The 26,957-nt window shown below is 37.8% G+C and overlaps 1 protein-coding gene across 7 annotated transcripts in view; it reads left to right on the plus strand.

Moving 5' to 3' along the window:
- Positions 1–26,476, plus strand: part of BABAM2 (BRISC and BRCA1 A complex member 2) — a 604,603-nt gene extending 578,127 nt beyond the window's left edge. For all 7 annotated transcript variants that reach the window (XM_007476024.3, XM_016431556.2, XM_001371252.4 and 4 more), the window contains one exon: positions 26,052–26,476. In XM_007476024.3, the coding sequence (XP_007476086.1) occupies positions 26,052–26,115 (64 nt within the window). In that variant the 3' untranslated portion in view covers positions 26,116–26,476. The remainder of the gene's footprint in view (positions 1–26,051) is intronic.
- Positions 26,477–26,957: the final 481 nt, after the last annotated feature.

Below are 26,957 nucleotides of genomic sequence, written 5' to 3' on the forward strand. Positions count from 1 at the left end.
ATTCAGGTGCTTACTTTGGAGAGCTTAAGCCTTGGGTTGTTTTTTGGGGTTTTGGGGTTTTTTTGCCACCTTTGGGACTAAAAGTGGCCTCATTTTAAACATGCACATGACTTTCCAAATAGCTAAATATCAAAGGATTAGTGCCAACAGTGTTGTTAGATGAAAAGAAATGAGGACCCACGGAAACAAAGGTAATAGAGAGTGACCTCTTTAGGCTACACTGTTACTCATATGTTTGGTGATGTCACTATGCCATTGCATTATTAAATTACAGATTAAATATAAATTAAAATACAGACTTAGAGTTCTTTTGCAAGGACTGCTGTCCTTTATACGTTCTATAATGCTATGATGATGTCAGATTCCAACACCCATGTTCCTGTTGGGAGATTGTATTTGTGCCAACCATATGGGTAATTTACAAAAACTTCACAACCTGGTATTTTCTCTCTGAATCTACCAACAATTCCCAGTAATCTCCAGGGGAGGAAAGTAGGAGGAGAGGGTAGAAAGCCATGAGGAATTGGAGCCTCTTTGTCCCAGGTCCAGCCCATCATTAGTGCTACATGCCTTATACATGGAATAAAAGAGAATGGATAGAAGATCATTTAGCTCTTTCTTCCTCCCAATAAATGTTTATTTCATTAAATATTTCTAAATTGCATATAAAAATTTTTTAACATTCGTTTTCTAAAAGTTTTAGTTCCAGATTCTTTCTCTCTTTCCCTCTCTTCTAACTTGTTCCCATTGTAGATAATGCTTGCTGATGGTTTTAAACAGATATTTATCACTTTAAGAAAAACTCCAATTATTCCTCTGCTGTCTAGAGGTTTTTTAAATAGGATTGAGTGTTGCTTTTTATCTATAAAGTTTTTTCTGCCTCTTTTTATAGAATCATAAGATTTTGAAGTTTTTGTTATTGATATGGTCATTTATGCCAATAGTTTTCCTAATATTGAACAATGCCTGAATAGTCCTGGTATAAATTCCATCCGGTCATAACTGTAATCTTCCTGCTAAAATTTTTTTAAAATTTTTGCATCAATATTCATTAAGGAAATTGGTTTATAGTTTTCATTCTGTCTTTGCTCTTCCTGGATTAGGTATTAGGACCATATTTGTATCGTAAAAGGAATTTGTTAGGACTCCTTTCCCTATTTTTTCATATAGTGTATATAGTATTGTAATTGTTTTTTTAAATGGTAGAATTCTACCACTTGTGAATCCATCTGGTCCTGGCATTTTTTTTTTAGGGAGCTTATCGCTAACTTGTTCAATTTATTTTTCCAAGATAGGGTTATTTAAGTATTCCTATTTTCTCTTCTGCTAATCAAGTCAATTTATATTTTTATAAATATTCCCCCATTTCACTTAGATTATCTGATTAATTGCTATATAATTAGGCAAAATAGCTCCTAATAATTGTTTTGATTTCATCTTTATTGTGATAAATTCATCCTCTTCATTTTTGTTACTGGTAATTTGGTTCATTTAACCTTTTTGAGTACAAGACAGAACTCGTTACCAACTTTTTTTACAGTGAAGAAGTATTGTATCTGTGGGATGTCAGTACCTCAAGAGTCCATAAATTTGATCAGTGTGGGAAGTCTATTCATAGATCATATCCCCTCCACAGCTAATAAATTGTCTTCATGAATTACTCTAGTAGAAAAAAAAAATATATATATATATATTAACCTGGTGATTAACTTTCTTGCAACAATCCTCCCTGAACTTAGCTTATTCTTATATAATAGATATGCCATTCATTGATGGGTCCAGGTTAAAACCTTTTTGGGAGCTAGCCATGTAGTAGCTTACCCTCTGCTAGTATAGTCTTTAGGGACCCAGGATTGCCTCCTTGTTAAGTTAAGGTAAGACATCAGAAGAAAAAAGATTTTGGTGGAAGCAAGGTGATAGCAGACAAATGATAATACACTTCCTTTGCTACTACTGTGCTGTTATGATATGGGGAAAGGCAACATGGTTTAGTGAAAAGTACTGGAGGGCTTCAGGAAAGAAACTAAATTATATTAGCCAGCTTTGGGACTTTGATCAAATCATTCTGCTTCTGTGGGTCTTAGTTTCCCTATCAGTAATATGAAGGAGTTAAATGATTTTGGAAGTCCCTTCCTGCCCATTCTATACTTCTCTTTAACAGTATTCACAATAATTTCACAAGTTGTTAAATTTTATTTGGTCATCTAAATGGCATTGGGATAATAGCATTTCAAATCACTTGGAACTGCAGGCCCAAGACATGAAAAAGATTAGGCTGAGCCTAAAAGAAATTCATACATCCATGAGTGACAATTTTGGATTGTACTTTCAGCCATTGTCATCTCCTACCATCAACTTTATTATTCTTATCACTAGGTATCTCACAGAATTCTCAGCTTGTCACTTGACTCTGTAGTGAAACAAACTCCTTAGAGGCCCACAAAATCCCCAAAATCATAAATCTAGGCCAAAAGATGCTTATATACACACACACACACACACACACACACACACACACACACACACACACACACACACACACACACACATATGGGAAAGGAGAAAATGTGGAGTTCTAAGGTGGACCTTATTGCCTTCAGAAAGGATTAACTTCTTCCCAGAGGCTAGAAAACAGTGAGTTTTTTCCTAATTAAAAGTCTTCAGGCAAAGATGGTAAGACCATTCAATGGGATGTTATAGAAATGATTCCTCTTCAATTACAAGTTTGGGGTTCCTTCCAGCTTTTTTTTTAGCAATGCAAGCAGTTCATCATCTACAAGCATAAGATTCTTGAAGACATTCATTGAAGACATTCCTCCAACTTATAGGTTCTGTGGTTCACAGAAATGCTTTTTGTTTCTGATCCCATGGACTTTCACTGGAATTACCCTTCCACCCTCAGAGATCTCTTGTTCTTCCAGAGATGAACCAGACCACAATTCAACCCTGCAGCACTGACTATAGGCCAAAAAAATGGGAGCCACTTTGTTTTTTGTTTTGTTTTGTTTTGTTTTTAAACCCTTACCTTCCATCTTGGAATCAATGCTGTGTATTGGTGCCAAGGCAGAAGAGTGGGCCCAGAGTCACACAGCTGGGAAGTGTCTGAGGCCATATTTGAACCCAGGACCTCCCATCTCTAGGCCTGGCTCTCACTCCACTGAGCTACCCAAGTACCCCCTGGGAGCCACTTTGTGAAACAAACATGAAATGATCAATGCATCCCAGGACTACATGCCACTGGTCTTTTACCACCACAACAACAACAAAAAATGGGTTTTAATGAACATAAATAGAATCTTTCATTGAATGCCAGAAAGAAAAATTCTTCTGAAAATCAACCACTCACTCAGAAGTTATTTCTGGAATTAGTCTACCATTTAATGCTCTGAAAGAAGCACCTAAATGGATATCATGTCCTAAAAGACCCCAAAGATTTTGTGAATGGGTAGTTTACTCCAGGGAGCATTTGATTTCGCCAGATGATCCCATTATTAAAAGTAAGTTATTAAAAGTAAATAAATAAACATTGCAAGTTATTTCATTTAAACCCTGCCAGTTGAGGGTAGACCCAGAAAATTGTCATCTAATTGCACTTCTTTGATTTGATTAGTGTTGCTTACTGCAACAGTAAGACAACATAGACAGAGAGGGTTGATAATTCCTCCTTTCAACTTAAACACCACAAAACTCTTTATCAGTAAAAAGCAGTGGAAATACATTCTTGTATCTGGCAGGGATTCTTGGTAATCCCGTGAGCTTTTGCAGTTGTGTGAAAGAAGTATGGGAAGGGAGGCTATGTTTGCTTCTCTGAGGTACAGTCCAAAAAATTACTATAGTAACCCAGAGATTTGCTTCCTTAACTTGGTAAGTTCCCTGAAGAAATTAAATCTAAAGATCTACAGGTAGGGATGGAGGGCCAGGATTGAGAAGGAAATAAAAGCCACAATCAAAGAATGCCTAAAGAATGACATCAGAGAGACAGCCTAGCTTTGCACTTTGGAAAATAGAGACCTTAGAATTCTAGCCTCCAATCAACCAAAAAATACTTATTGAATACCTACTGTAGAAAAGGGCCTGTGGTAGGTGCTACCAGGGATCCAAATAAAAGGACAGACTATTTCCCCTATCTTCAAAGAACTTACACTTTTGTGAGAAGAAATAAAGCATTGCTTAAGGATAATTCTGGTGAAGGTTTGTGAGATCAGAAACAAGTACATAAAAGGATACATATACACATGGAACATTTAACAATACCAAAAAACATATTTAGACTCACTGTAGATTTCTTGAGCAAAACTAGAACAAAGGGATTCAAATTTGTAGGGAGGAAGATTTTGGTTAAACATAAAAAATAAAATGTAGAAAAAACTTGCTAATAATCAGAGTACTTCAAAAATAGAATGGATTGTGACACTAAATAATGAGCTCCCTCTTAAGAGTGTTTATAAAGAGAGTGTTTGATAATTTATATAACATCTACTATGTCCCAGGCACTGTTCTGAGCATTTTACAAATGTTATCTCATTTGATCCTCACAACAGCCCTGAAAGGAAGGTCTTGTTATTATCCTTATGTTACAAATCTCAGGAAACTGAAACAAATAGAGATTATTACAGCCAGTAAGTATTTGACATATTTGAACTCACGTCTTTCTAACTCAAGGTTTAAGATTATATAATTTTATGATATGACTGGTAAATGAGTGGTAGAGACAAGTGCTCATAGAGGCAATGCTCTGTGAATGAAATGATAATGAATGTCAATGAAAAGGCTGAATTATTACTCAACTTATAGTTCTCTTCTGTGTTATTTTTCAAAGAGAATAATCTTTGGAATGGGACAAATGGATCAAAAATTGTTAGATAGTAGTAGAATTCAAGAGGAGATGGTAAGATAGCACCTAGCAGCTCTTAGTGAATTCACATCACAGGATCTGAATGAACTAACTGGAAAACTGAAAGATATAATTGCTGAAATGTTGTTGATGACCTTTGGAAGATTTTGGGGAAGGGGGAAGGCACTGCAGAACTGGAGAAGAATAAATGACCTGGTTTTAATTTAAAACAAAAAAGGATACTACAAACTGTAAACTAGTGGGCTTGAATTTGATTCCTTGAACATTTCTAGAGGACATTGTTGTTATTAAGTGAATAGTTCAAATATTAGTAAGAAAAGGAGTAATCACTAAAAGCCAGCATAGTTTTGTTAAGAATAGGACATAGCTAATTAATCTCATTTCCTTTTTTGGTGAGATAACTAGACTGATAGATTAGGGGAAGCTATGAACATTAGTTTTCAGTAAAACATTTTACAAAATCTCTCCTGCTATCCTTGTGGACAAGATTGATAGACATGGGCTAGAAGATAACATAGAGTCAAGATAGATTTGGATCTGTTTGAATGACTGGACACAAAAAATACTTAATGGTTCGGTGTTAACTTGGAGTGAGTCTTGCTATTTATTCTTGGCTCAGTCCTATTCAACATGTTTCTTATCAATGTCTTGGAAGAAGTCACAAGAGACATATTTGTCAGATTTGCAAATGATACAAAGATGGGAAAGATCGCTTAATATATTGAATGAGAATCAAGATCCAAAATTATCTCGACAAGACAGAATAGGGGTTGGCAAACTCCAACCAGTAGCCCAAATCTAGCATTCCCTAATTCTTTGTTTCACCTTAAGGATAACTTTATATTTTCAATAAAATTAAAGCTTTATTTTAAAATATAAAAAGCATTATTAGTATTCGCCAATTTCTGGGTTAAAATAATGGACTAAAACTAATGGATGACATTTAAGTGGGGAAAACTGTAAATCTTTATACTTAGGCTTAAAAAAAGTCTACTTCACAACTATTAAGTGGGAGGTTGAGGTGATTATGAAAAGATAACCATTCCTCTGGAAAAGATCTAGAGATTTTGGTGGGCTGCATGCCCAAAAGGAACCAACAGAAAGACAGGATGCATTAAAAGATGTAGTGTCCAGGAAAAGAGAAATAATTGGACTACTACCACCTTTTGTCCTAGTCAGAACACATCAGATTGCCTTATGTCATTCTGAGTACCAAATTTTTGGATAGATGTAGACAAATTGATGTATATCTAGAATAGGGTGATCTGTATGGAGAAAGTACCAGAGATATACATAAAATACTATGTTGAAAGAACTAGAAATTTTTAGCCAAGAAATGTCTTCAGTATGGTGGAAGCCCAAGATATGATAATGATGATGATGACAGTGATTATAGTAGCTAATATTGACTAAGCTCCTATTGTGTGCCCAACACTGTACTAAACACTTTACATATGTCTTATTTGATCCTCACAGCAACTCTGGTAGGTAAGCGCTATTATTATCTCCATTTAACAGAAAAGGAGACTGAGGTAGACTGAAGTGAAGTGTCTTGTCTAGTGTTCCACAGCTAGAAAGTGTCTGAGGAAGTATTTGAATTTAGATCTTTCTGACTCCCGGCCTGAACCTCTATCCATCATACCACCTAATTGTCTATGATTTTGGTATTTGAGTGAATTGAGCATTTGAAGTGCTGCCATGTAAATGAGGAATTTAATTTGTTCAGAATATACTTCTTATCAGTAGCTGTCCAAAATTGGAAGAGTCTTTCTTGAAAACTAATGGTTTCCTCCCAGTACGAGAGGTATTGTGGAGATTTCATGTATTTAAAATAAATATTTTAGAGGTAGCCCTTTCTAATTCTTGGTTTCTGTGATCTTATGACAGTTCAACTGAAGCAATAAATCCCTTTGGACTGGTAAAGTAAGGGAGATTTCCCAGAGGAGATGAGACTTGGGTGCCCTCAGGCTTTAAAGAGTAGATAAGAGTTCTGTTTCAGAGGCCATCATGTCATGACCTCGAGCTAGTTGATTTACTTGTGAAGTATAGATATTAAAACCTACCTGCCTCACAGGGCTGCAAAGAAGAAGTAATTACTATTTGTGAAGCATTTGGAGATTCATGGATGAAAGGCTTGCTATAAATGCAGATTATTATTCTTATTCTTGTTATTTTTTATTAAGAGAACTAGGTGTCTGCCCATGCAGTAATGCCTTAGGTTATGCCTTGAGTAGAAAAGAATTGCCAACTTCAGAGAAATGTTGTAATCTCTGAGTAGAAAACTCTGAGTGCCCAGCCAGAGTGGGAGCTAAATTGTCTGGGGGTGGAAAGAGGCCCCTTAGATGATGGGAACCTGAGTAACTAATTTCATGGCCATCTCAGCCTGTATTGCTAGGGTACACAATTGCTAAGTGGAGTTTGGGAACACAGAGGAGAGTTTGAATTCTCTAGATTCTAGAATCTTCAGTCATTTCTTGGGGGGCAGGTACTGAATTATTGTATCACAGTATCTGCTAAAAAAAAAAAGACAACTTCTAGATCTGGTAAAAAACAATAGATTTTGTGGTTTTTCTGTTACCTATATACATAGAGACATGGAACATAAGATTTGAAAGGGTCTTTAAAAGATCATCTAGCTGGCCTCAGACACTTCCTAGCTATGTGATCCTGGGCAAGTCACCTAACCCCATTTGCCTAGCCCTGGCCCTTCTCTCTTAGAGTTGTTACTAAGATAGAAAGTAAGGTTTAAAAAGAAAAAATGGTGATCTAGTTCAACTTCTTCATTGATCAGCCAACCCAGGACTAGAACCTAAGTTTCCCAACTAATTCCCAAATCCCAAGCCCATGTCCCAAAGCTTTCAGTGTGAATATATTCCTACAAACCATGAACATTTTAAGTGAGATGGCGTGGAAAGCATTTTTACAACTTTAAAGTGTATTATATATGCTAGCTCTCGTTGACTTGCCCTCAACACTAAATTTGGAGATAAAGGACCTCAGCTCAGTCCAGATCTTCCACTTGTTAAAGTTCTATCAGATCAACTAGATCAGTGATGGTGAGCATTTTTGAGGGTGCAGGCAATGCCCTCACAGTCATGTGTAGAGAAGGAGAGAGGAACAGCCTACCCGTTGTCCTTCTGGCTTTCTAGTAATGAACTTGGGCAAACTTTGTTCTGAGGCAAAGGTGGGAATGCCCACAAAGAGCGCTCTGAGTGCTCCCTCTGGCATGCATGCCATAGGTTCACCAACACGGATCTAGGGCAAACTACTTCACTTTTTGGGATCTTAGTTTCTTTATCTGTAAAATGAAGGGATTGGACCAGATGATCTCTAAGGTTCCTTTCAACTCTAAACATATATTCCTGTGGTCCATCCAGTAAAAACTGTGTCTCTGTTACTGTTCATTAGCTGGAGGCCCCAGTGAAAATCATTTCCTTTTATACATTCATTCAATAGCCACTTATTTAATATGTACAGAGCATTATAGTAGACCTTAAAAGAGAGACAGAGATATAACTCCACCTAAATACACAGTCTGCTAGAACATGAGCTACACAGAGGTTCAGTTTTGGAACATGTTGAATGCAAAATGGCTGTGTTATAAGCTCATTGACAGTAAGGATTGTTTCATTTTGTACTTGCATCCCCAGTACCTGACACTGAATAGGCATTTAAGAAATGCTTGTTGATTGATTGATCCAGATAAAAATCTGCAGCAGGCAGTTGTTGAAAAGAGACTGAAGTTCTAAAAGGAGATGGGGGTTAGATATGTAGATTTGAGAGTCATCTACAAAGAAATGATAGTTGAAACCATGGAAACAAATTAGATCATTGAGAGTAATCACTGAGAGAATATGGAGATTTTTTTTTAATGACCCTAGGTTAGCCCTCCTACAGGGAGCAATACAAGGAAACTGAAGAATGGTCAGATAGGAGAACCAGGAGAGAGTAGTGTCAAGGAGATTAGAGTATTCAGAAGGATAGGGTAGTGACAATATCATTCTTCAGAGTGTTCAAGAGGGATAAAGACTGAGGAAACAGTCACTGGATTTAGCTATTTAGAGATCATTAATAAGAGCAGGGGGGTGGGGAACTGAAGGAATTAGAATAGGCAATAAAGAAACAAAACTCTTTGCAAATGATATGAAGGTTGTAAGAGTTAAATTAATATCCAATATTTCAAGTATTATTTTTATAAAGTTTATTATCTGACAAAATAGAACCACATGACTAAGTTAATCTACTTGCTCACAAGGGCCTGCTCCACCAAAGATGCAAGGAGGGAAAGATGGCTAGACACGGAGCTCCACCCAATTTATATCCTGTCTATGTCAGCACATAATGACAGGAAATGAGTGGGGTTCTGAGAATCCTAGTTTTTGCTAGGGATTGTAGTTTTGCTGGGCATCATAGTTTTTAAGGTAACAGATTCTAATTTCACAATCCCCCTGAGATACTTTGGAAGACTAGTCTCCCCAATGGATCTTGTAAACATAACCAACTTATAAATTACAACAATTTGTGGTTAAAAGGAAAAGAGAACAAAGCCAATGATTGCTAGGTGCATTGACAAAAATCCAATTGGGAGTAGTCCCCTTCAGCATAAGAGTATACATACAAATAAATGTGTTACAACCCCCACAGTTCAATTTCACTGTAACCCAAAGTTCATTCTGGATCTTTAGGTGCAGTGTGAGGTTTCTACAGGCATCTACATGGCGTTTTTCTTTAAGAAATTCATATTCTGGATTCTGGGAGGTAGCAAGTTTCTTACCTTAAAATTACTCTCAAATAAAAAAAGCTTTTATAAAACTAGAATTTTATGACAATTATACCATTCCCCCTGAGGAGGATGGTGACAAACACAGGGATCAACTCAGGTAGCCACCAAAGCTCATGGCTTTCAATCTTGGCTGAAATGCTCCCTCTTGGGGGCCATTTAGGGGTTCTATGCCCCTTAACATTCCTACCTCTCTTATAAAATTATAACCCATCATGTGGTAATCAAACCACTTGGGTTTGCTCCCTCCTTTGGCATAAGACTGTAACAGCTCTAAAGGCATGTCTTTTATTTGTCCCATCCATTGTATTGTGGAGGCAAGGACTACAGTATTGAAAATCACTTCTGAAGACCCCTTAAAATCAATTTAAATTCTTAAGTCATTATATTCTCCAAAGGTTGTTAACCAGGTTGATTGAGTTCATCCATCTATAGATCTGATAATTAACAAAGACAAAATGGAAGAAAAAGACCATATAGGCAACATGTGACCTCAATGGATCTGGTGACAATCTCAGTATCCCTAAGGACCTATGGTTTTGCCACAGAAAAGGGTTTGTGCAAGATAACTATGGGTTTGTACAATGATATTTTCTTCAGTATAGTCTTAGGGAAAAGGTAGAAATAAAAACAATGTTTCAAAAGAGTAGTATAATAGCTAATTACCAAAACACAGTAGTTAAAATGATAATAACATAGAATATTATAGATTAGATTAATATGTGCAAATATAATATATGTGACAGGATATAGGCACTGAATTCAAGAGTCCTTTTTTTCCCAATTCTGATACAGAGACTTCCATAAAACAGTGGAGTCTGAAAAGGCTTAAAAATCCACCTGCAATTGGCTAACATAACAGCAAAGGAAAGTAATGAATGCTGGAGGGGATGTGGCAAAGTAGGGACATTAATTCATTGCTGGTGGAGTTGTGAACTGATCCAACCATTCTGGTTGGCATTTTGGAGGGCAATTTGGAACTATGCCCAAAGGGCAACAAAAGAATATCTACCCTTTGATCCAGCCATAGCACTGCTGGGTCTGTACCCCAAAGAGATAATGGACAAAAAGACTTGTACAAAAATATTCATAGCTGCGCTCTTTGTGGTGGCCCAAAACTGGAAAACGAGGGGATGCCCATCAATTGGGGAATGGCTGAGCAAATTGTGGTATATGTTGGTGATGGAATACTATTGTGCAAAAAGGAATAATAAAGTGGAGGAGTTCCATGGAGACTGGAACAACCTCCAGGAAGTGATACAGAGTGAGAGGAGCACAACCAGGAGAACATTGTACACAGAGACTAATACACTGTGGTATAATTGAACGTAATGGACTTCTCCATTAGTGGCGGTGTAATGTCCCTGAACAATCTGCAGGGATCTAGGAGAAAAAACACTATTCATAAGCAAAGGATAAACTATGGGAGTAGAAACACCGAGGAAAAGCAACTGCCTGAATACAGCGGTTGAGGGGACATGACAGAGGAGAGACTCTAAACAAACACTCTAATGCAAATATTATCAACATAGCAATGGGTTCAAATCAAGAAAACATGTAATGCCCAGTGGATTTACACATTGGCTATGGGGGGTGGGGGGGAGGAAAAGAAAATGATCTTTGTCTTTAATGAATAATGCTTGGAAATGATCAAATAAAATATATTTTTAAAAAAATCCACCTGCAAACTGTTTAAGGTTCCTTCCCCTCCCCAGGATCATTATCCATTTAAGTCCCTTTTGTCATACCTCTGGGATCTCCCATAGTGAGGGAGAATTCCATGCTGAACATAGTGTGGAGGAATCCCATATTCAATATATTGTAGAGACTGAGCAGGCCAGAATGGCAAGGGGGTGTAGGGAGATGAATCTCTCCTCGCAACTGGAAGGACCAGTGCACCTAGGAACAATAGGAAGAAAAAGACAATCTAAAACTGGGAGCTGTTTGAGATAAATAATGCAAGACTCTTTCATTGTGAGCCGTGCTTACAATTCTACTTCCTGTTTGGAAGAGTAACCTTCCTTCCCCCAAAGGTAAAATTCCAGTTTGCAGCTTGCTTTCTCTGCCATGTGGACAGGGAATTAAGAGGGATCACCTAAAGGAAACATACCTGAGCTTCCAAGGCAAGCAGCAAGCAAGTACTCAGCTGTTGGCAATATGAGGGGGGTAAAGGATTTATACTTTTGAAGCCTTCAGAAAACGGCTCCAATCAGAAGAAGCAGCAGGAGGAGCAGGAACGATAAGAACAGGCGGCTAGGACCACCCAGAGAGTTAGCAACAGGGGATTGGATTGGCAGCAACAGCCAGCAGCTACTGGGAAGGATGGGGGGTGAAAAGCCATGGCAGGAGAAACGTGGTTTCTTTCCAAACTAATCTTCTCATAGAGAATTAAGGGTTCTCAACCCCACTTCTGGTCACCATAATTGTAAGAGTTAAATTAATATCCAATACTTCAAGTATTCTTTTTATAAAGTTTATTATCAGACAAAATAGGACCACATGACTAAATTAATCTACCTACTCAAAAGGGCTCACTCCATCAAAGCTGTGACAAGAAGGAAAGAGGGCTAGACACAGAACTCTACCCAATTTATATCCTGTCTACATCAGCACATAATGACAGGAAATGAGTGGAATTCTGGGAATCATAGTTTTTTGGTAGGGATCGTAGTTTTGCTGTGAATCACAGTTTTATGGGTAACATTCTAATTTCACAAGGTATACATAGAGAACCCCAGAGAATCAACCAAAAAACTAATTGAAACAATTGACAACTTTAGCAAAGTTGCAGGATACAAAATAAACCCACATATATTATCATCATTTCTATTTACCACAAACAAAGTCCATTAGCAAGATATAGAAAAGGAAATTCTATTTAAAATAACTCTAAACAATATAGAATACATGGGGGCATACTTATTGAAATAAACCCAACAACTATATGAACACAATTACAAAACACTTTTCATACAAATAAAATTAGAACTGTACAATCGGAAAAATATTAATTGATTGTGGATAGCCAATATAATAAAAATGACAATTCTACCTAAATTATTTTACCTCTTCAGTGCCATACAAACTACCCAAAAATTATTTCTAAGAACTAGAAAAAATAATAATTAAATTCATATGGAAGAACAAAAGGTCAAGAATATCAGAGAAATTAAATTTTTAAATGAAAGAAGGAGGCCTAAGATTTCAAACTATACTATAAAGCAGTAATAGTCAAAAAAATTTGGAACAGGCCAAGAAATAGAGTAGTGGATCAATGGAATAGGTTAAAAAATCAATACAGTGTTAATGATCATAGTAATTACCTAGCGCTCAATAAACGTAAAGATCCAAACTATTGGAGGAAGAACCCATTATTTGACAAAAACTGATGGGAAAATTGGAAACCAATATGCAGAAACTAGACATAGACTAACATCTCAAACCATACACCAACATAGTTAAAATGGATATTTGATCTAGTGATGAAGTGTTCTACTGTGAACAAATAAGGGGGACTCAGAAAAGTTTACCTATGAGACTTATGGATAAGGGAAGAACTTATGACCAAATAAGTCATAAAGAACATTATGAAAAATGAAATAGATCATTTTGATTGCATCAAATTAAAAAGTTTGCACAAACAAAATCAGTGAAACCAAGATTAGAAAAGAAGCAACAAATGAGGAAGGAGGAAATTTATAGCAAGTGTCTCTGACAAAGTTTTAATTTCTCAAATATAAAGAACTAAGTCAAATAAGAATACAAAGCACTCCCCAATTAATAAATAGTCAAAGGATTTGAACAGGCAGTTCTCAGAGGAAGAAATTCAAACTATCCATTGTTATATGAAAAAGTGCTCCAAGTCACTATTGATTAGAGGAATGCAAATTAAAATAACTTGAGATACTAACTCATGACTATCAGATGTGCTAAAATGACCAAAAATGAACATGATAAATGTTGTAGGTGATGTGGAAAAATTTGGACACTGTTGGTGGAACAATGAACTGAGATAACTATTCTGGAGAGCAATATGGAACCAGGCTCAACAGGCCACAAAACTATATGTGCCCTTTGCTCCAGCAATACCACTACTGGTTCTGTATGTCGAAGAAATCAGAGATAAAGGAAAAGGACATACTTGCACAAAAATAGTTTTAGCATCTCTCTTTGTAGTGACAAAGAACTAGAAACTGAGGATGTGTCCATCAATTGGGAAATGGATAAACAAATCATGGTATATGGTTATAACAGAATGCTTTTGTGCCATAAAAAATTGATGAACAAGATGAGTTCAGAAAAACCTGGTAAGCCTTATATGAACTGTTGCAAAATGAAGTGGACAGAACCAAAACAGTATATACAATAATAGGAATATTATACAGTGACCAACTGTGAAGGACCAAACTATTATCAAGATAAACCTAAGGAACTCATGATTTGAAAAAAAAAATGTAAAGCCAAAGAAGAAATTGTTGGAATCTGATTACAGATTAAAGCATGCCATTTTTCACTTTATTTCCTTCCTCGGTTTTTTTTTTTGTATGTATGATATGTCTTCTTCCATGGCATAGGGTATATGGAAACATGTATTGCATGAAAGCACTGGTATAACCTATCAGAGACCATTTACTGGCTCAGGAAGGGGGGAAGTGGGAGAGAATCTGAATTGCAAAGTATCAGAAAACAATTGTAAAAAATCAAGTTTCTACATGTAATTTTTAAAAATAAAAGAAAGTTAAAACATTTCAAATAAAGCAATAAATGGGCTTTTTGGAGCCCCTCTCCCCCCAAGAAAGATTATTTGTGACCGTGGAGAGATCACATTCAGTTGAGTTTCCCATATTGTGAGAGTGTAAATTATTTAAAAAAAAAAAAAGATTTAGAGTGTGAATTTTAAAAGTCTCCATCTTGGTCTAGCACCCAAAAATTGTGCACACCCACACTACACGGGCATGTGCTAGTCAATGACAAATCAGAAATAACTAACTGCCCACCTGGGCTGTCCTAAGCCAAGCTAGAGCCAACCATTGGCATTTGTGAGACACAGGAAGTGAGGTAGGGAACAGCCTCTGGAATTCGCTGACTTCCTGTGGAGAGAGCTAGGGGGGAGTTGGTGTTAGGAGCTTGGAGAGGGAGGACGCCCGCAGACAGCTTTCCTTCAGATCGGTCACGTGAGTTAAGGACTGATTCTTTCCACCTGGGCCTTTGGGCCTAAAACTCCCTCTGCCTTGGTCAGAGGTTGAGTAGCCCCTTTCCCTTTTCTCTTCTCTCCTTCTCTCCCTCTCCTTTCTCTACTTCCCATGTGATTAAACCTCCATAAACTCCATTCTGACTTGAGTGTTTCATTTTAGGAATTTCATAAGTAAATTCCTTGGCGGCCATTGTTCAATATTACATAAATCCTGTAGCCACATTTTTAGCCATTAAAATATTATAACCTCTCCCAGAAGCCTAAAATTTCTACATTTACAAGAGCTAGAAGGAACATGAGGGATTATTGAGTCCAAGTCCCTCATTTTAAAAACAAGGAAACTGAGCCCCAGGTATTGTAAGCAATTTGCCCAATATCACACAGGTAATATGTAGCAGAAGTGGAATTTGATCTCAGTTCCTCCAATTTCAAATCCCCACGTCATTGAGACTATGTATCCATTGAAATAGTGAAGTGTAATTGTTACCTCTTAGGACATGAAGAGCTTCTCTCTAAAGGATAAGTTCCAGTTGAGGAAAGGAGATAAAGGTGAACAGTGGAAGAATGTAAAGAGCCAAAGGAGAATGAGGGCAAAAAATAACAAGGGGTCAAAAGGCAGCATATGTTAAAATATTCATTCACTGTGTACCAGACATCATGCATAACGCACAGCAGATCATCAGACTAGGTACTGCTGAGATCCAAAGAAGGAAAAAAAAAAGATAATGCCTGCAAAAAGAGTATTTCCATGCAGTAAGCAGAGTACAAGATATGAGCATTTTTAAGGAAAGAGAGTTCATTCTTGGATTGGGGTTTGGCATTGGCATTGGAAGTTAGGATCAGTAGTTAAGGATCATCAGTACTTCCAGTTGAGCTGAAAATGCAGACCATAGAGAAAGTCTGCCCTTCTGAAAGACTATCAAGAATAGGTGGAGAGGCACCAAAAGTAAACTTCTAATCCATGCTGTTAGCCAGAGGATTGCTATGGTCACACCCCCCAAAAAATCCAAGTTATGCACCCTACTTTCAGAGAGTATACTATGTAGTTGAAGATAGGTGGGGAGGAGCATTTGGGAGGGCAAACAAGAGACTGCAAGATAGAAGTAGACAAATACCCCCTTGAAGAATTACAACCAATGGCCTTATCTTATACTTTTCACTCCAGCTCTTTGTTGTATCTATTTCAACTGTGAAAGCATTGATTTCTGCCACTAGTAAACTGAAATTTTTTATGTCTCCAGACAATTTAAAACCATTCTAAATAGCAGAGAAGCATTCAGTGTTCTTGTGATCTGTGTTATAATGCACAAGAGACAGTTCAACAACACAATACTCAACAGAATCTATAATACTTTTGATAAAGTCAGTTTGGAGCTGATAACATAAGCTTCTTTGAAAAAATGTACTTTCAGTTTTTTCCCTCCTGATGATATAAGAAGTAGTAAAATAACCTATGGGATCAGTGATTAAATCAACAATTGATTCACAGAAAGGTCTCTGTAACCTTGCCCTGCCTCAACAAGTGAGGTTTTTAACTTGCCTTTACTCTGTGATGGGTGAGGAAGCCACATTTAAACAAACCAAAGCCAAATAAAACAAACCAAAAAAAAAAATCAGAAGCCCCTGCTCTGTCAGATGCTCAATAAGCATTTATTATTTTGTATGTGTGTGGATATTTTAATAAGGTAATGAAGAAGATATATGGATTATAAAGTCTCACCTGGATTTATGACAATGATTTTGGCAAAGCCCCAAATGAAAGCCTGAGTTTCATTGGTCAAAAACTATTTTTATCCAGTATTCAGTAGTCCAGTCTTTATATTTTCTTGCCCATGCTGAGCATTTTCTTCATAACAACAGCTGGTAAAACTTTTAAAAAAAATGTATAGTTATTGTAACACCAAGAAAGCCCACATTATAGAGAAATCAGTAGCACTCTTCAGGCTCCTTCTAAAGACCTTTGAAGAAGCATTTATTATTGCCTTCTTTGTGTCTGGAACTGGGCTGAGTGCTGGCATACCAAAAAAGGCTGAGGCAAGAACCAAGTGCCTGCCCTCAAGAAGCTCACATGCTAATGGAAGAGAATGCACAAACAACTATGTACATACAAGATAACATGCATTGTAAATGCAAGATAACCTCCAAAGGAAGTTGTGAGAATAAGATAAAGACCTGCAAAAGGTGAGAAGAATTTGCAATGGAAGACTCTAGAGATACTGACAGATTTTTGGGATAGATACCAAACCTGGGTCCTTACTATTTATTCTTAAGATTATATATTCCTTAGTCTTTCCTTCTTTTCTTGTCCAGCCCTGGCTGTCACTATATATGTAGTCCTTGGGGCAGATAAGTTGCTCAGCGAATAGAGTGCCAGGCCTAGAGTCAGAAGAACCTGGGTTCATGTCTAGCCTCAGACACTTCCTAGCTGTGTGACCCTGGACAAGTCAATTACCATTATCTGACCAGTCCTTACCCTCCTGTCTTAGAGTTATTACTAAGAAAGTGAAGTTATTAGTTGTTTTAATGTAATCTACCAGGTGACCTAGCCTTTGTCAGGGTTCTCACTTCCTGCATTCTACCAAGTCTGATATTATATAAACATATACTAAGGAATAGAACTCTATATTCTGGGAGGACAGAGTAGGGGATTAAGGAGCTAGACAAGACCTAAATTTCATAGGAATAATACTCTGGGCAGGAAACTAAGGCCAGGGGGTAAGATACAGAGGAGGTTTGAGCCAAATTCTCACCTTCCCTCCCACCCCTCAGAAAAATTATTTTGATTCTGAGCCTCTAAGCTGGGGGCCTAGTGATCCTTCTATTTCTCCTGCCCAAAGGCTATATGAATCCTAAAGCCTACAGTGGACTAAAACTGCAGTAGAAGTCTAAGTGATGCAAATATGGAACTTGGAAGGCTGCAGAGCAGGAAGCCAGGCCCTTTATTGACATTTAGCTACTGAAGTCACCTTGCTATCTCCCAGAGCAGAAGATTCTGAGTTTCTGGAAGATATGAAGTTTCTCAGGAAGATTCATCTCACAAAGGTTTAAAAATATACTGTGGTATATGTAGGGTGTTCAGTAAATGTCCCAATATTTTTCTGAATGTGTAGAAATGTGTTTATAGAATATATGCAAGGCAGTGATGGATACTCCATATCTCTGGGTATGTACATATCTCTGAGTAAATGTTCCACATTTCAAGAACCTGTAGATTCTCCCTCTCCCAGTGCAGACTATGATCCTGCTAGAGTTTCAGAACTGCTGTGGCCATCTCATAATGAGACTTTCCAAACTTAAAAGATCAGGCAGAACTCGTGCATTGCTGTTATTTGCTCTGAGAACCCAGAATCACCTCCATATGGCAAAGAAGTATAAAAATAGAACATTTAGAAATTATTTAGCATCAGTACCTCAACTATGGTAGTTTTGCTTAGTTTTACATCTTTAGTCTCCAAAAAAAAAACAAAATTGGACTTAAGACATGTAATGGAATGGTGAATATCAAACCAACACAAAAACTCTATTTGCCCCAAGACCATACCAGTATCTAGACAGAGAGTGATTCTGGCAGAGATGTTGCTTCACCTATCAAATATGATTATGTCCTGATGTTGCTGACAAGTTTTTGCTTTCCTGGGCATTTCAGGATCAGATAGTAAATTTCAGAGAAACCTTGTGAAGACTTGAGAAAAAGTTCAATTTAGCAGTAGTAATAGTAGCTTTTATGGTTATAAAACACAGTTAACATTCATAATTTCATTTGATGTTTATAGCAACTCCATGCGTATATTTTTAGCCCATTTTACAGATAAGGAAACTGAACTCAGTACATAGCAAATGTGGAGGAGACAGAACTCAAACTAAGATTTCCCCATTATTTGTTCATTGCTCTTTCACTACAGTAATTTCATTATCATGTTCACCATATTGCAAGGATAGTCTTTGGACCATAAAGAGAGTAATCCAGAACCATCCAGTGTTTATAATGGAGCTGCAGGACAATAAGGAGAAGAGGAGACCATGAGAAGTGATTAGCTGGGTTCCTCTTGCACTATTTACAGAACTGCTTTGATTTTCAAACCACAGTCAGTTTTCAGATGGCTGATTAAAAACATGTGCCAGAAACTGACGAAAACAAAACCAAAAAACAAAAAACAGTGAGACCCAGATGTTTTAGAACTTGGCCGCACTTTCACAATGACCTCCATCTGCAGGTAGCTTGGCTTAGCAGTGTCCTTGCCCAATGGCACATCAATTTTAACCACTCTTCTTATTTTACATTTCTTCAAGACCTCAGCATAGAGCCATCAGCCAGGATTTATTTCTCCACAAAGAAAATCCTTCAGTAAAAGATATTTTCAAGAGCTCTCATGTGTTCAAAAGTCATTGTATGGCAATCTGCCTTCAGCCAAGATGTTTTATGTTGTATTACTAAAGGGAATCAAAATATGGGTCCCCTTTGAATATGATCTCCCTAACCTAGTGTCTCCTCCCTATTTTTACATCTCCACTAGTAGAAACTTTTGCCTCAGATTCTTTATCTATAAAATCACACACACACACGCACATGCATGCATACACAAATGCACATATACCCCTCGCCAGGTTGTTACAGGAAAATGCTTCAAAAATAAGCGTGTTTATATTATTGAGCCTAGAAACATGAGGTGTACTGGGAGAACAATGAATAGCCCAATTTCCCTATGATGTTAGATATATAAAATGAAGTGATACAATGTAAGTCTGGAAAAGTAGATTGAAGTTGATTTCTCTTGGACGGATGGGGGAAAAGAGAATCCTTCCTTTAGACTGTCTCAGCTTCCTCCCATACTGAGGAATTAACATTTCACTGGCTTTAGAGTCTTCCTCAAGTGCTTCAAAGGATTAAAATTAGCCCTAGTTAAATGCCAGTTGTCTTTCTCTCAAGCCTAGTGGAGTACTGCATAAAGAGGAATCCTACCCTGGTTCCCTCTGTTTCTCAGTTCTCTAGCTAAATACTCCTGACACTTGCTGCATGACAGTCCCAGGCAGCAACTTTTTGACGTTTGGTTTTCCACAATGCCAGGGGAAAGGTCAGGGAGACAGTGAGTCCAATTCTGTTGCAAACTGAGTGAGTACATTAGGGAATTAACTTTCCATGATGATGATGATAACTACCATTTATATAGCACTTTAAGGTTTGCAAAGTGCTTTACAATTATCTCATTTGTTCTTCACAACAACCCTAGGTAGCAGATGCTATTATTATCCCCATTTTACAGATGAGTAAACTGAGGCAGACATAGGTTAAATTACTTGCCCAGGGTCACACAGCTATTAAATATCTGAGGCCAGATATGAATTCAGGTCTTCCTCTCTCTAGGCCCAGTGCTCTTTCTATTATTCCACCCAACCGTTAATTCATCAAAATTTTGCTCCATTAGCATTTTGGGTGTCTTAGATCATGGAGACAACAAAAATTGTTTTATATTTTATTCATGGTTACCATTTTTGAGGGGTTGAGAGGATAGAGGAAAGTGTCAAGTCTTCCATCTTGTTAATCATGTGACCCAGAGGTCTAATCTGTGACTCTAAGACACTAAGCACTTTCACATGTCTCTACTTGCTGAATATCCCTAAACAATTTACTCTCAAATCCCACTCGAACAATTTGGAACACTTCACAGTGTGAAGTAAGCAATAGAAGTATGGAACCTTTCCAGGGCTCACCTTCTTCTGTGTCGTCCTTCCTCACTTCAACAAGGACATTCCAGTTCAGCTGTTGGACACCTTGTGTTGTAGGCCAGGACTGACTGCCACAGTTTACCTGCTTCTATTTTAATCCAGCTGATCTGCTGGTCAGAAGACAGAGGGAGAAACTGCGGACTATTTTTGAACTGGCATTTGTACTTAGGAAACCAGGAAACTATATCAGTGACTCAAGGCTTTGCCTTTTGGATCAATTAAGTTCCAAGGTCAGTCCTTTTAAAGAGAAAACTAAATCTAGCTGGGTGACTCAGTGGATTGTAAACCAGACCTGGAGAAGTGAGATCCTGGGTTCAAATCTGGCCTCAGACACTCCCCAGCTGTGTGACCCTGGGCAAGTCACTAAACCCCTATTGCCTAGCCCTTAACCACTCTTCTGCCTTGGAAGCAATTCATAGTATGGATTCCAAGACAGAAGGTAGAGATTGAAAAGAAAAGCCTAGCCTATGTAGATTAGGGCCTTATGATTCGTACCATACCATCCCAACATACACATACCACAGTTTAAATACCTTAAATTACATGCTTTCATTCAGCAAAAGTATATTTTCCCCCTGCCCTCTATGCTTACCACTACCTCAACTGAAAACGAAAAACATAACTTCTGTAACAAACATGTATAGTCAACTAAAACATTAATGCATCAATCCACTTGGAATCATGCTTGATAATTAGACTGATCAGTCCCTCTCTTTTTTTTTTTTCAAATTGTCTCTGCTATAATGTAATCACATATAAGTGGTTTTGGTTCTACTCACTCTACTTTAGTTCACATAAGACTTCTCAGGTTTCTCTGACACCATCCCCGTCATCATTTCTAAACAGTGCAATAATGTTCCATCACATTTGTATACCATAATATATTCAGCCATTCTCCCTTTGATGGTCATCCCAGATTCCCACTCTTTGCCACCTTAGAAAGAGTTGTAAATATTTTTTTTACATGCTTGGGTAGAGTTTGTTTTACTGATAATTAGTTCCTCCCTTAATCTATCCTCTTTCTAATTCTCCCTTGTCCCCTTTTCATCCTAAAATTTCCCTGTTAAATATAACCTATTTCTGGACTCAGCTGTGTGTATATGTGTATTCTTCTTCCCTTTGACCAATTCAGATGAGAGTGAATTCCAAGTATCAGTGACCTAGCAGTTCTAGACTTTGGCTAGGATATTCCTCGGAGCTTTCATTTTGGGGTTTCTTTCAGTAAGTGACTTAGATTCTTCCTATTTCCCCTAAGTTCTCTGATTCTAAAAGATCTGGGGAAAAAATTTTTTTTAATGATTTCTTGAAATATTGTGTCTGAGCTCCTTTTTTGGTCCTTTCATGACCAAAAGTTAAGTAATCATTAAATTGTTTTGCTCTTATCCATGTACTGTGCTTGAGAGTCATTTGTTATTTTCATTAGCAACCAGTAGCATTAGCTAAACATGCATATGCATATGACACCACAAAAAAAAAAGTTACTTAAACAAACTAGCTTACTCTGAGAATTCAGAGTTTAAATATGGAAGCTTATTCCATGAATCCTATAAATCTCCAATTCTACCCTTGGAAATATTTGGGTTCTGACAGGTGAATTTTCATCTTATTTTGTTGGGATCAAGAACTTCAGCTCACTTCCTATATATCTTTAGACCATACTGCCATAATTATCTCTCTGCTTCCTTTCTCCTCCCACCAGCATCCCTGTCTCCATTAGAATGTAAACATCTGGATGGCAGCAGCTGTCTGCCTTGCTTGTACTTACATCCTCAGCCACTTAGCACTATGCCTGCCTATAGTAAGTGATTAATAAATAAATAAAAATTTTAAAGTATCTATCTCATAAATTAAGAGGTTTTGATTAGAATGACCTCTAAAGCCCCTTCTGTTTTTAAAACCTCTGTGATTTTAAGAATGATCTCCCCCAACTAAACATACTATCATGCAAACACAAGCAGATGAATTATGCCTAGAAAGACATGCATTTATCATCATACCTTACATATCTTTGTATAGCACTTTAAAACAATTTCATTAGATGGTATCTGGTGGCTCAGTGGAGTGAGAGTCAGACCTAGAGATGGCAGGTCCTGGGTTCAAATCTGGCCTCAGACACCTCCCATCTGTGTGACCCTGGGCAAGCCACTTGACCCCCATTGCCTCACCCTTACCACTCTTGATTCTAAGACAGAAGGTAAGAGTTTAAAAAACAAAACAAAACAGTTTTACTACATCGTTCTATATGATCCTTACGTTGTGAGCACGGCAGATATAATTGTCATTTCACTTTTCCAGATGAGAACATTAATTCTCAAAGAAGTTGTAACTCAGCTCTCCAGCATCACATGAATGATAAGTTGTACAGTTAGACCCAGAACCTAGCTCTCCCAGCACTTACTCTAGGACTTGGGCCCTTTTACCCTCCTACATCAAGACCTCGTGGAAGGGATGTTGGGCTTAGAATAAGAAAGTCATAAGGGCAGAGGCTCGGCACTGGAAGAGGTCTTAGAGGCTATCTGGGGCTGATCTGACTTTCTGTGGTCACACCACAAGAGCCTACATAATCTGACCCCAAATCCAGCTCTCTTTCCATTACACAAGACCGCCTCCCTTCTACAGAGAAAGATGGCACAGTAGGTGAAGTTCAGGGGCCCGGTGTCAGGTTCTATCTCTGTACACGTAAAAGCTTTGTGGCTATGGGCAATCAAATGGCACAGAGGATGGAGCACTTGGCCCAGTGTCAGACATTTAACTTCTGTCTGCCCCAGTGTCCTCATCTGTAAAATTGGAGTAATCATAGCACCCTCTTCCCAGGGTTGCAGTGAGGATCAAGTAGCAGACATTTAATAGATACTCATTCCCCTTCCTCCCCCTCCCTCACTGTCTAGTCATTCACCTTTCAGAGCCTCAGTGTTCTACTCTATAAAATAAGATCAAGAGAGCATCCAATTTAGAATTAGGAGGCAAGGGTTTAAAAACCCTGCTCTGCTACTTATTCGCTGCGTAGTCTTGGGCAAGATCCCTTACCTCTCTGCGTCTCAGTTTCTTCAGCTTTTCAATGAAGAGTTTGGATTAGATGAACTATGAGGGCCTGCATAGAAAATCTACATGAGTTGTTACTATTAAGAAAGTGCTATAGAGGGGATGCCCTTCGATTGGGGAATGGCTGAGCAAACTGTGGTATATGTTGGTGATGGAGTACTATTGTGCTAAAAGGAATAATAAAGTGGAGGAATTCCATGGAGACTGGAACAACCTCCAGGAAGTGATGCAGAGCGAGAGGAGCAGAACCAGGAGAACATTGTACACAGAGACTAATACACTGTGGTATAATCGAACGTAATGGACTTCTCCATTAGTGGCTGTGTAATGTCCCTGAACAACTTGCAGGGATCCAGGAGAAAAAACACTATTCATAAGCAAAGGATAAACTATGGGAGTGGAAACACCGAGGAAAAGCAACTGCGTGACTACAGCGGTTGAGGGAACATGACAGAGGAGAGACTCTAAAGGAAACCCTAATGCAAATACTAACAACATGGCAATGGGTTCGAATCAAGAACACACGTGAAACCTAGTAGAATTGTGTGTCGGCTATGGGAGAGCTGGGGGGAGGGGGGCGGGGGGAGGAAAAGAAAATGATCTTTGTTTCCAATGAATAATGTTTGTAAATGACCAAATAAAATAATGTTAAAAAAAAAAAGAAAGTGCTATTTAGAGGTGAATAGTCTTGAGGTACAAGTATTGGTATGCAAGAATTTAGAGAGATTAAATGGACAAACAGAAGAATAAGCATATATACCAAGATTATTATAACAATACGTGTACCGCAGGACTTTCTTTTCATAAAAACAATGCTTCAAATTCTTTGTCTCTCTGACTTCCAGCAGTGTAATTACAAAGGGCTTCATTTCTTCCGGGAACCAGCGATTTTTTAATATAAAGGAAGTATACCCCTTTTAAATTGCACCACTTTTTTTAGTCAAAACATATTTAAGGAAACATAATTTATTGCAACTTCCCTGTCTTCCTAGAGAGAAAGTGTAGATCCAGGACAAAAAAGAGGTCTAAGGGCATAACCATGGAACACCCTTATTCAGGGAGTGTAAGGAGAAAAGGCCAGAGAAGAGCACTCAGAATTACAGGGGGTGGAAATCAGAAAGTTCAGTGTTATGGAAGCCAAAGGAAGAGTGTTTCAAGGAGAAAAACTGGCCCACAATATCAAAGAGGACTGAGAAAAGGCCAAGGATTTAAATTTAGGAATTCATTGTTGATGCTGAATAGAGCAGAAAGCCATTGCCTCAATGAAATACCATGTTATAATTTAGCCTTATCTTAAAGGGGTTTTGATGTATGTGTCTCAAATAATTTGCAGCTTCTCATGTACTGTGGGCCAAGAAATTATATCACTATGTTTGTTTCTAGTCATATCTAAAATATGATTAAAGAAGCCCTGAGTGAAGATCTAGGGGAATCTACTCTAAGAGAAAGTTTATATATTTGAATGTGGCATGGTGGTTGAACTTTTTTCTTCCTGTTTCTCAGTTGTATTTTCTTTAAAGGGGAAGTTCATCAGATCATAGGATACAACTGGAAAGGCCATTAGGGATCTTCTAGTCCAACATTCTCATTTTACATTTGGAAGATGAGTCTCAGATAGATTAAGTAGGTTGCGTAAGCTCCCACAATAATCAGCCAGAGTAAGATTTGAGCCCTGTGTCTTTTGATTTCAAATCTGGTATTCTTTCTGCTCTGTTCCCTTAATAAGTGATATTTAGATAAGGGGAATTTTACTATATTATTATCCTCTTCAAAAGATTGGGGAACTGGAGAGAAAATGATACAATCTGTCTAAATCTTACCATTAGTCTTTGACTAGAAAAGTTTATCTGCCCAGCCTATTTTCTTTCCAGTAAATTAGACCACTTGGGTTTTCAGATACCAATTTGAGATCTTAGGTCATTTGTAAATCATTTTTCATCTCTTTGTTCTCTTTAACATGAAACACCCAGTTGGAAAATGAAAAATTCCTTCCTATGAATGTTTCATGTAAATAAAACATCTGTATGATTGCCTGAATTCTTCACATTTTACCTTTGTGCTTGGCTGTCTGGCAAACCACAGAAGGCAAGCTGCAGCCTAGAGCTCAGAGAAAGCCCTTTGGGTTCCCTCTGGCTCAGAGAGACCCTGCAGAAGCCCTTCTGAATACAGAATGTACAAAACGTCTCTAGCCTAGACATTCTAAGAAGTGCCTATGGATATGCATGGTTCCTCTAAGTGGCCCAGAGAATGAATTGTGTCTTGAATCATGCCTCAGTTGAACAAATGAAGAGAGATTTGTGCCAGAAAAAAAAAGAAAAAGAAAAGAAAACAGTCTCAAAATGCACATGTGATGATTAACAACTGTTCTGAGTTAGGTCTGAAAGCTCAGAATTGCTGGGTCCTCATGCTGGTTTGTGCTAACCACAATTTCTTTTCTCTCTCCCTTTTCCCACCAGGGCTTATTTCAAAACTTTTGTCCCTCAGTTCCAGGAGGCTGCCTTTGCCAATGGAAAGCTCTAGGAAGCACCAATCTTAAGCGGACGCCAGCCAGACTTCTCTGTCCACATGCATGTCAGCACATAAGACAACTTCCTGGAAGCCACTTGGAACATCTTCATGGGAGCATTTTGCTTTATCAGCAGCTTAGATCACCACAGACAACAATGACTGTGGAGAAACCAAGATTGAGTTCTAACCTGAAGGTTTCGGCTCCATTTGTTTGCTCCCAGTTTCTTTATGTCTATTTTTTGTCGTCCTAAGAAGTTAAACCACAATATTAAAATGCAGTATTTTTCCAGGACAAGTAATATGTCAAGTTCAGATATTCTCCTTCAGAAGCATTTATCCCTAAGATTCTCAATAAAATTTAAATTTTCTCTCATACCAGTGTTTTGAAGTATGTTTCTTTAATGTCAAGCAAAAACAAAACTTTCTACTTTAGAATTAGTTTTCCATTAAAACAGAAACTGGATGGATGTGGTGGCACACATCTGCCATTGTTGCTATTGAGGGAGGTTGAGGCCAGTTGATCACTAGTAATAGCGAACAAGGAAAATTCAAACCAGATTCATTTTCCCTAGAACCATAGGCTATCAGAACTGGCTGATACCTTAGAATCAGCACTAACCATAGGGCTTGACACAAAGTAGGTCACTAATAAATGCTTGTTGGTTGATTGATAGATAGTCTAGGCCAACTCTTTCAAGAAGGAATATATTTATACAGTATTCACAGTACAATGCCTGGAACACAGTAGGTATTTAATAAATGCTTGTTCCTTTCCCCTTGTCCAAGGTGACAGAACTAAAATCCAGATCTCTTGACTCCCTATCCAACTCTTTTTTTTTTACACCCTTCTGCCT

Source organism: Monodelphis domestica, chromosome 1, assembly GCF_027887165.1.
Source record: "Monodelphis domestica isolate mMonDom1 chromosome 1, mMonDom1.pri, whole genome shotgun sequence".
NCBI lineage: Eukaryota > Metazoa > Chordata > Mammalia > Didelphimorphia > Didelphidae > Monodelphis > Monodelphis domestica.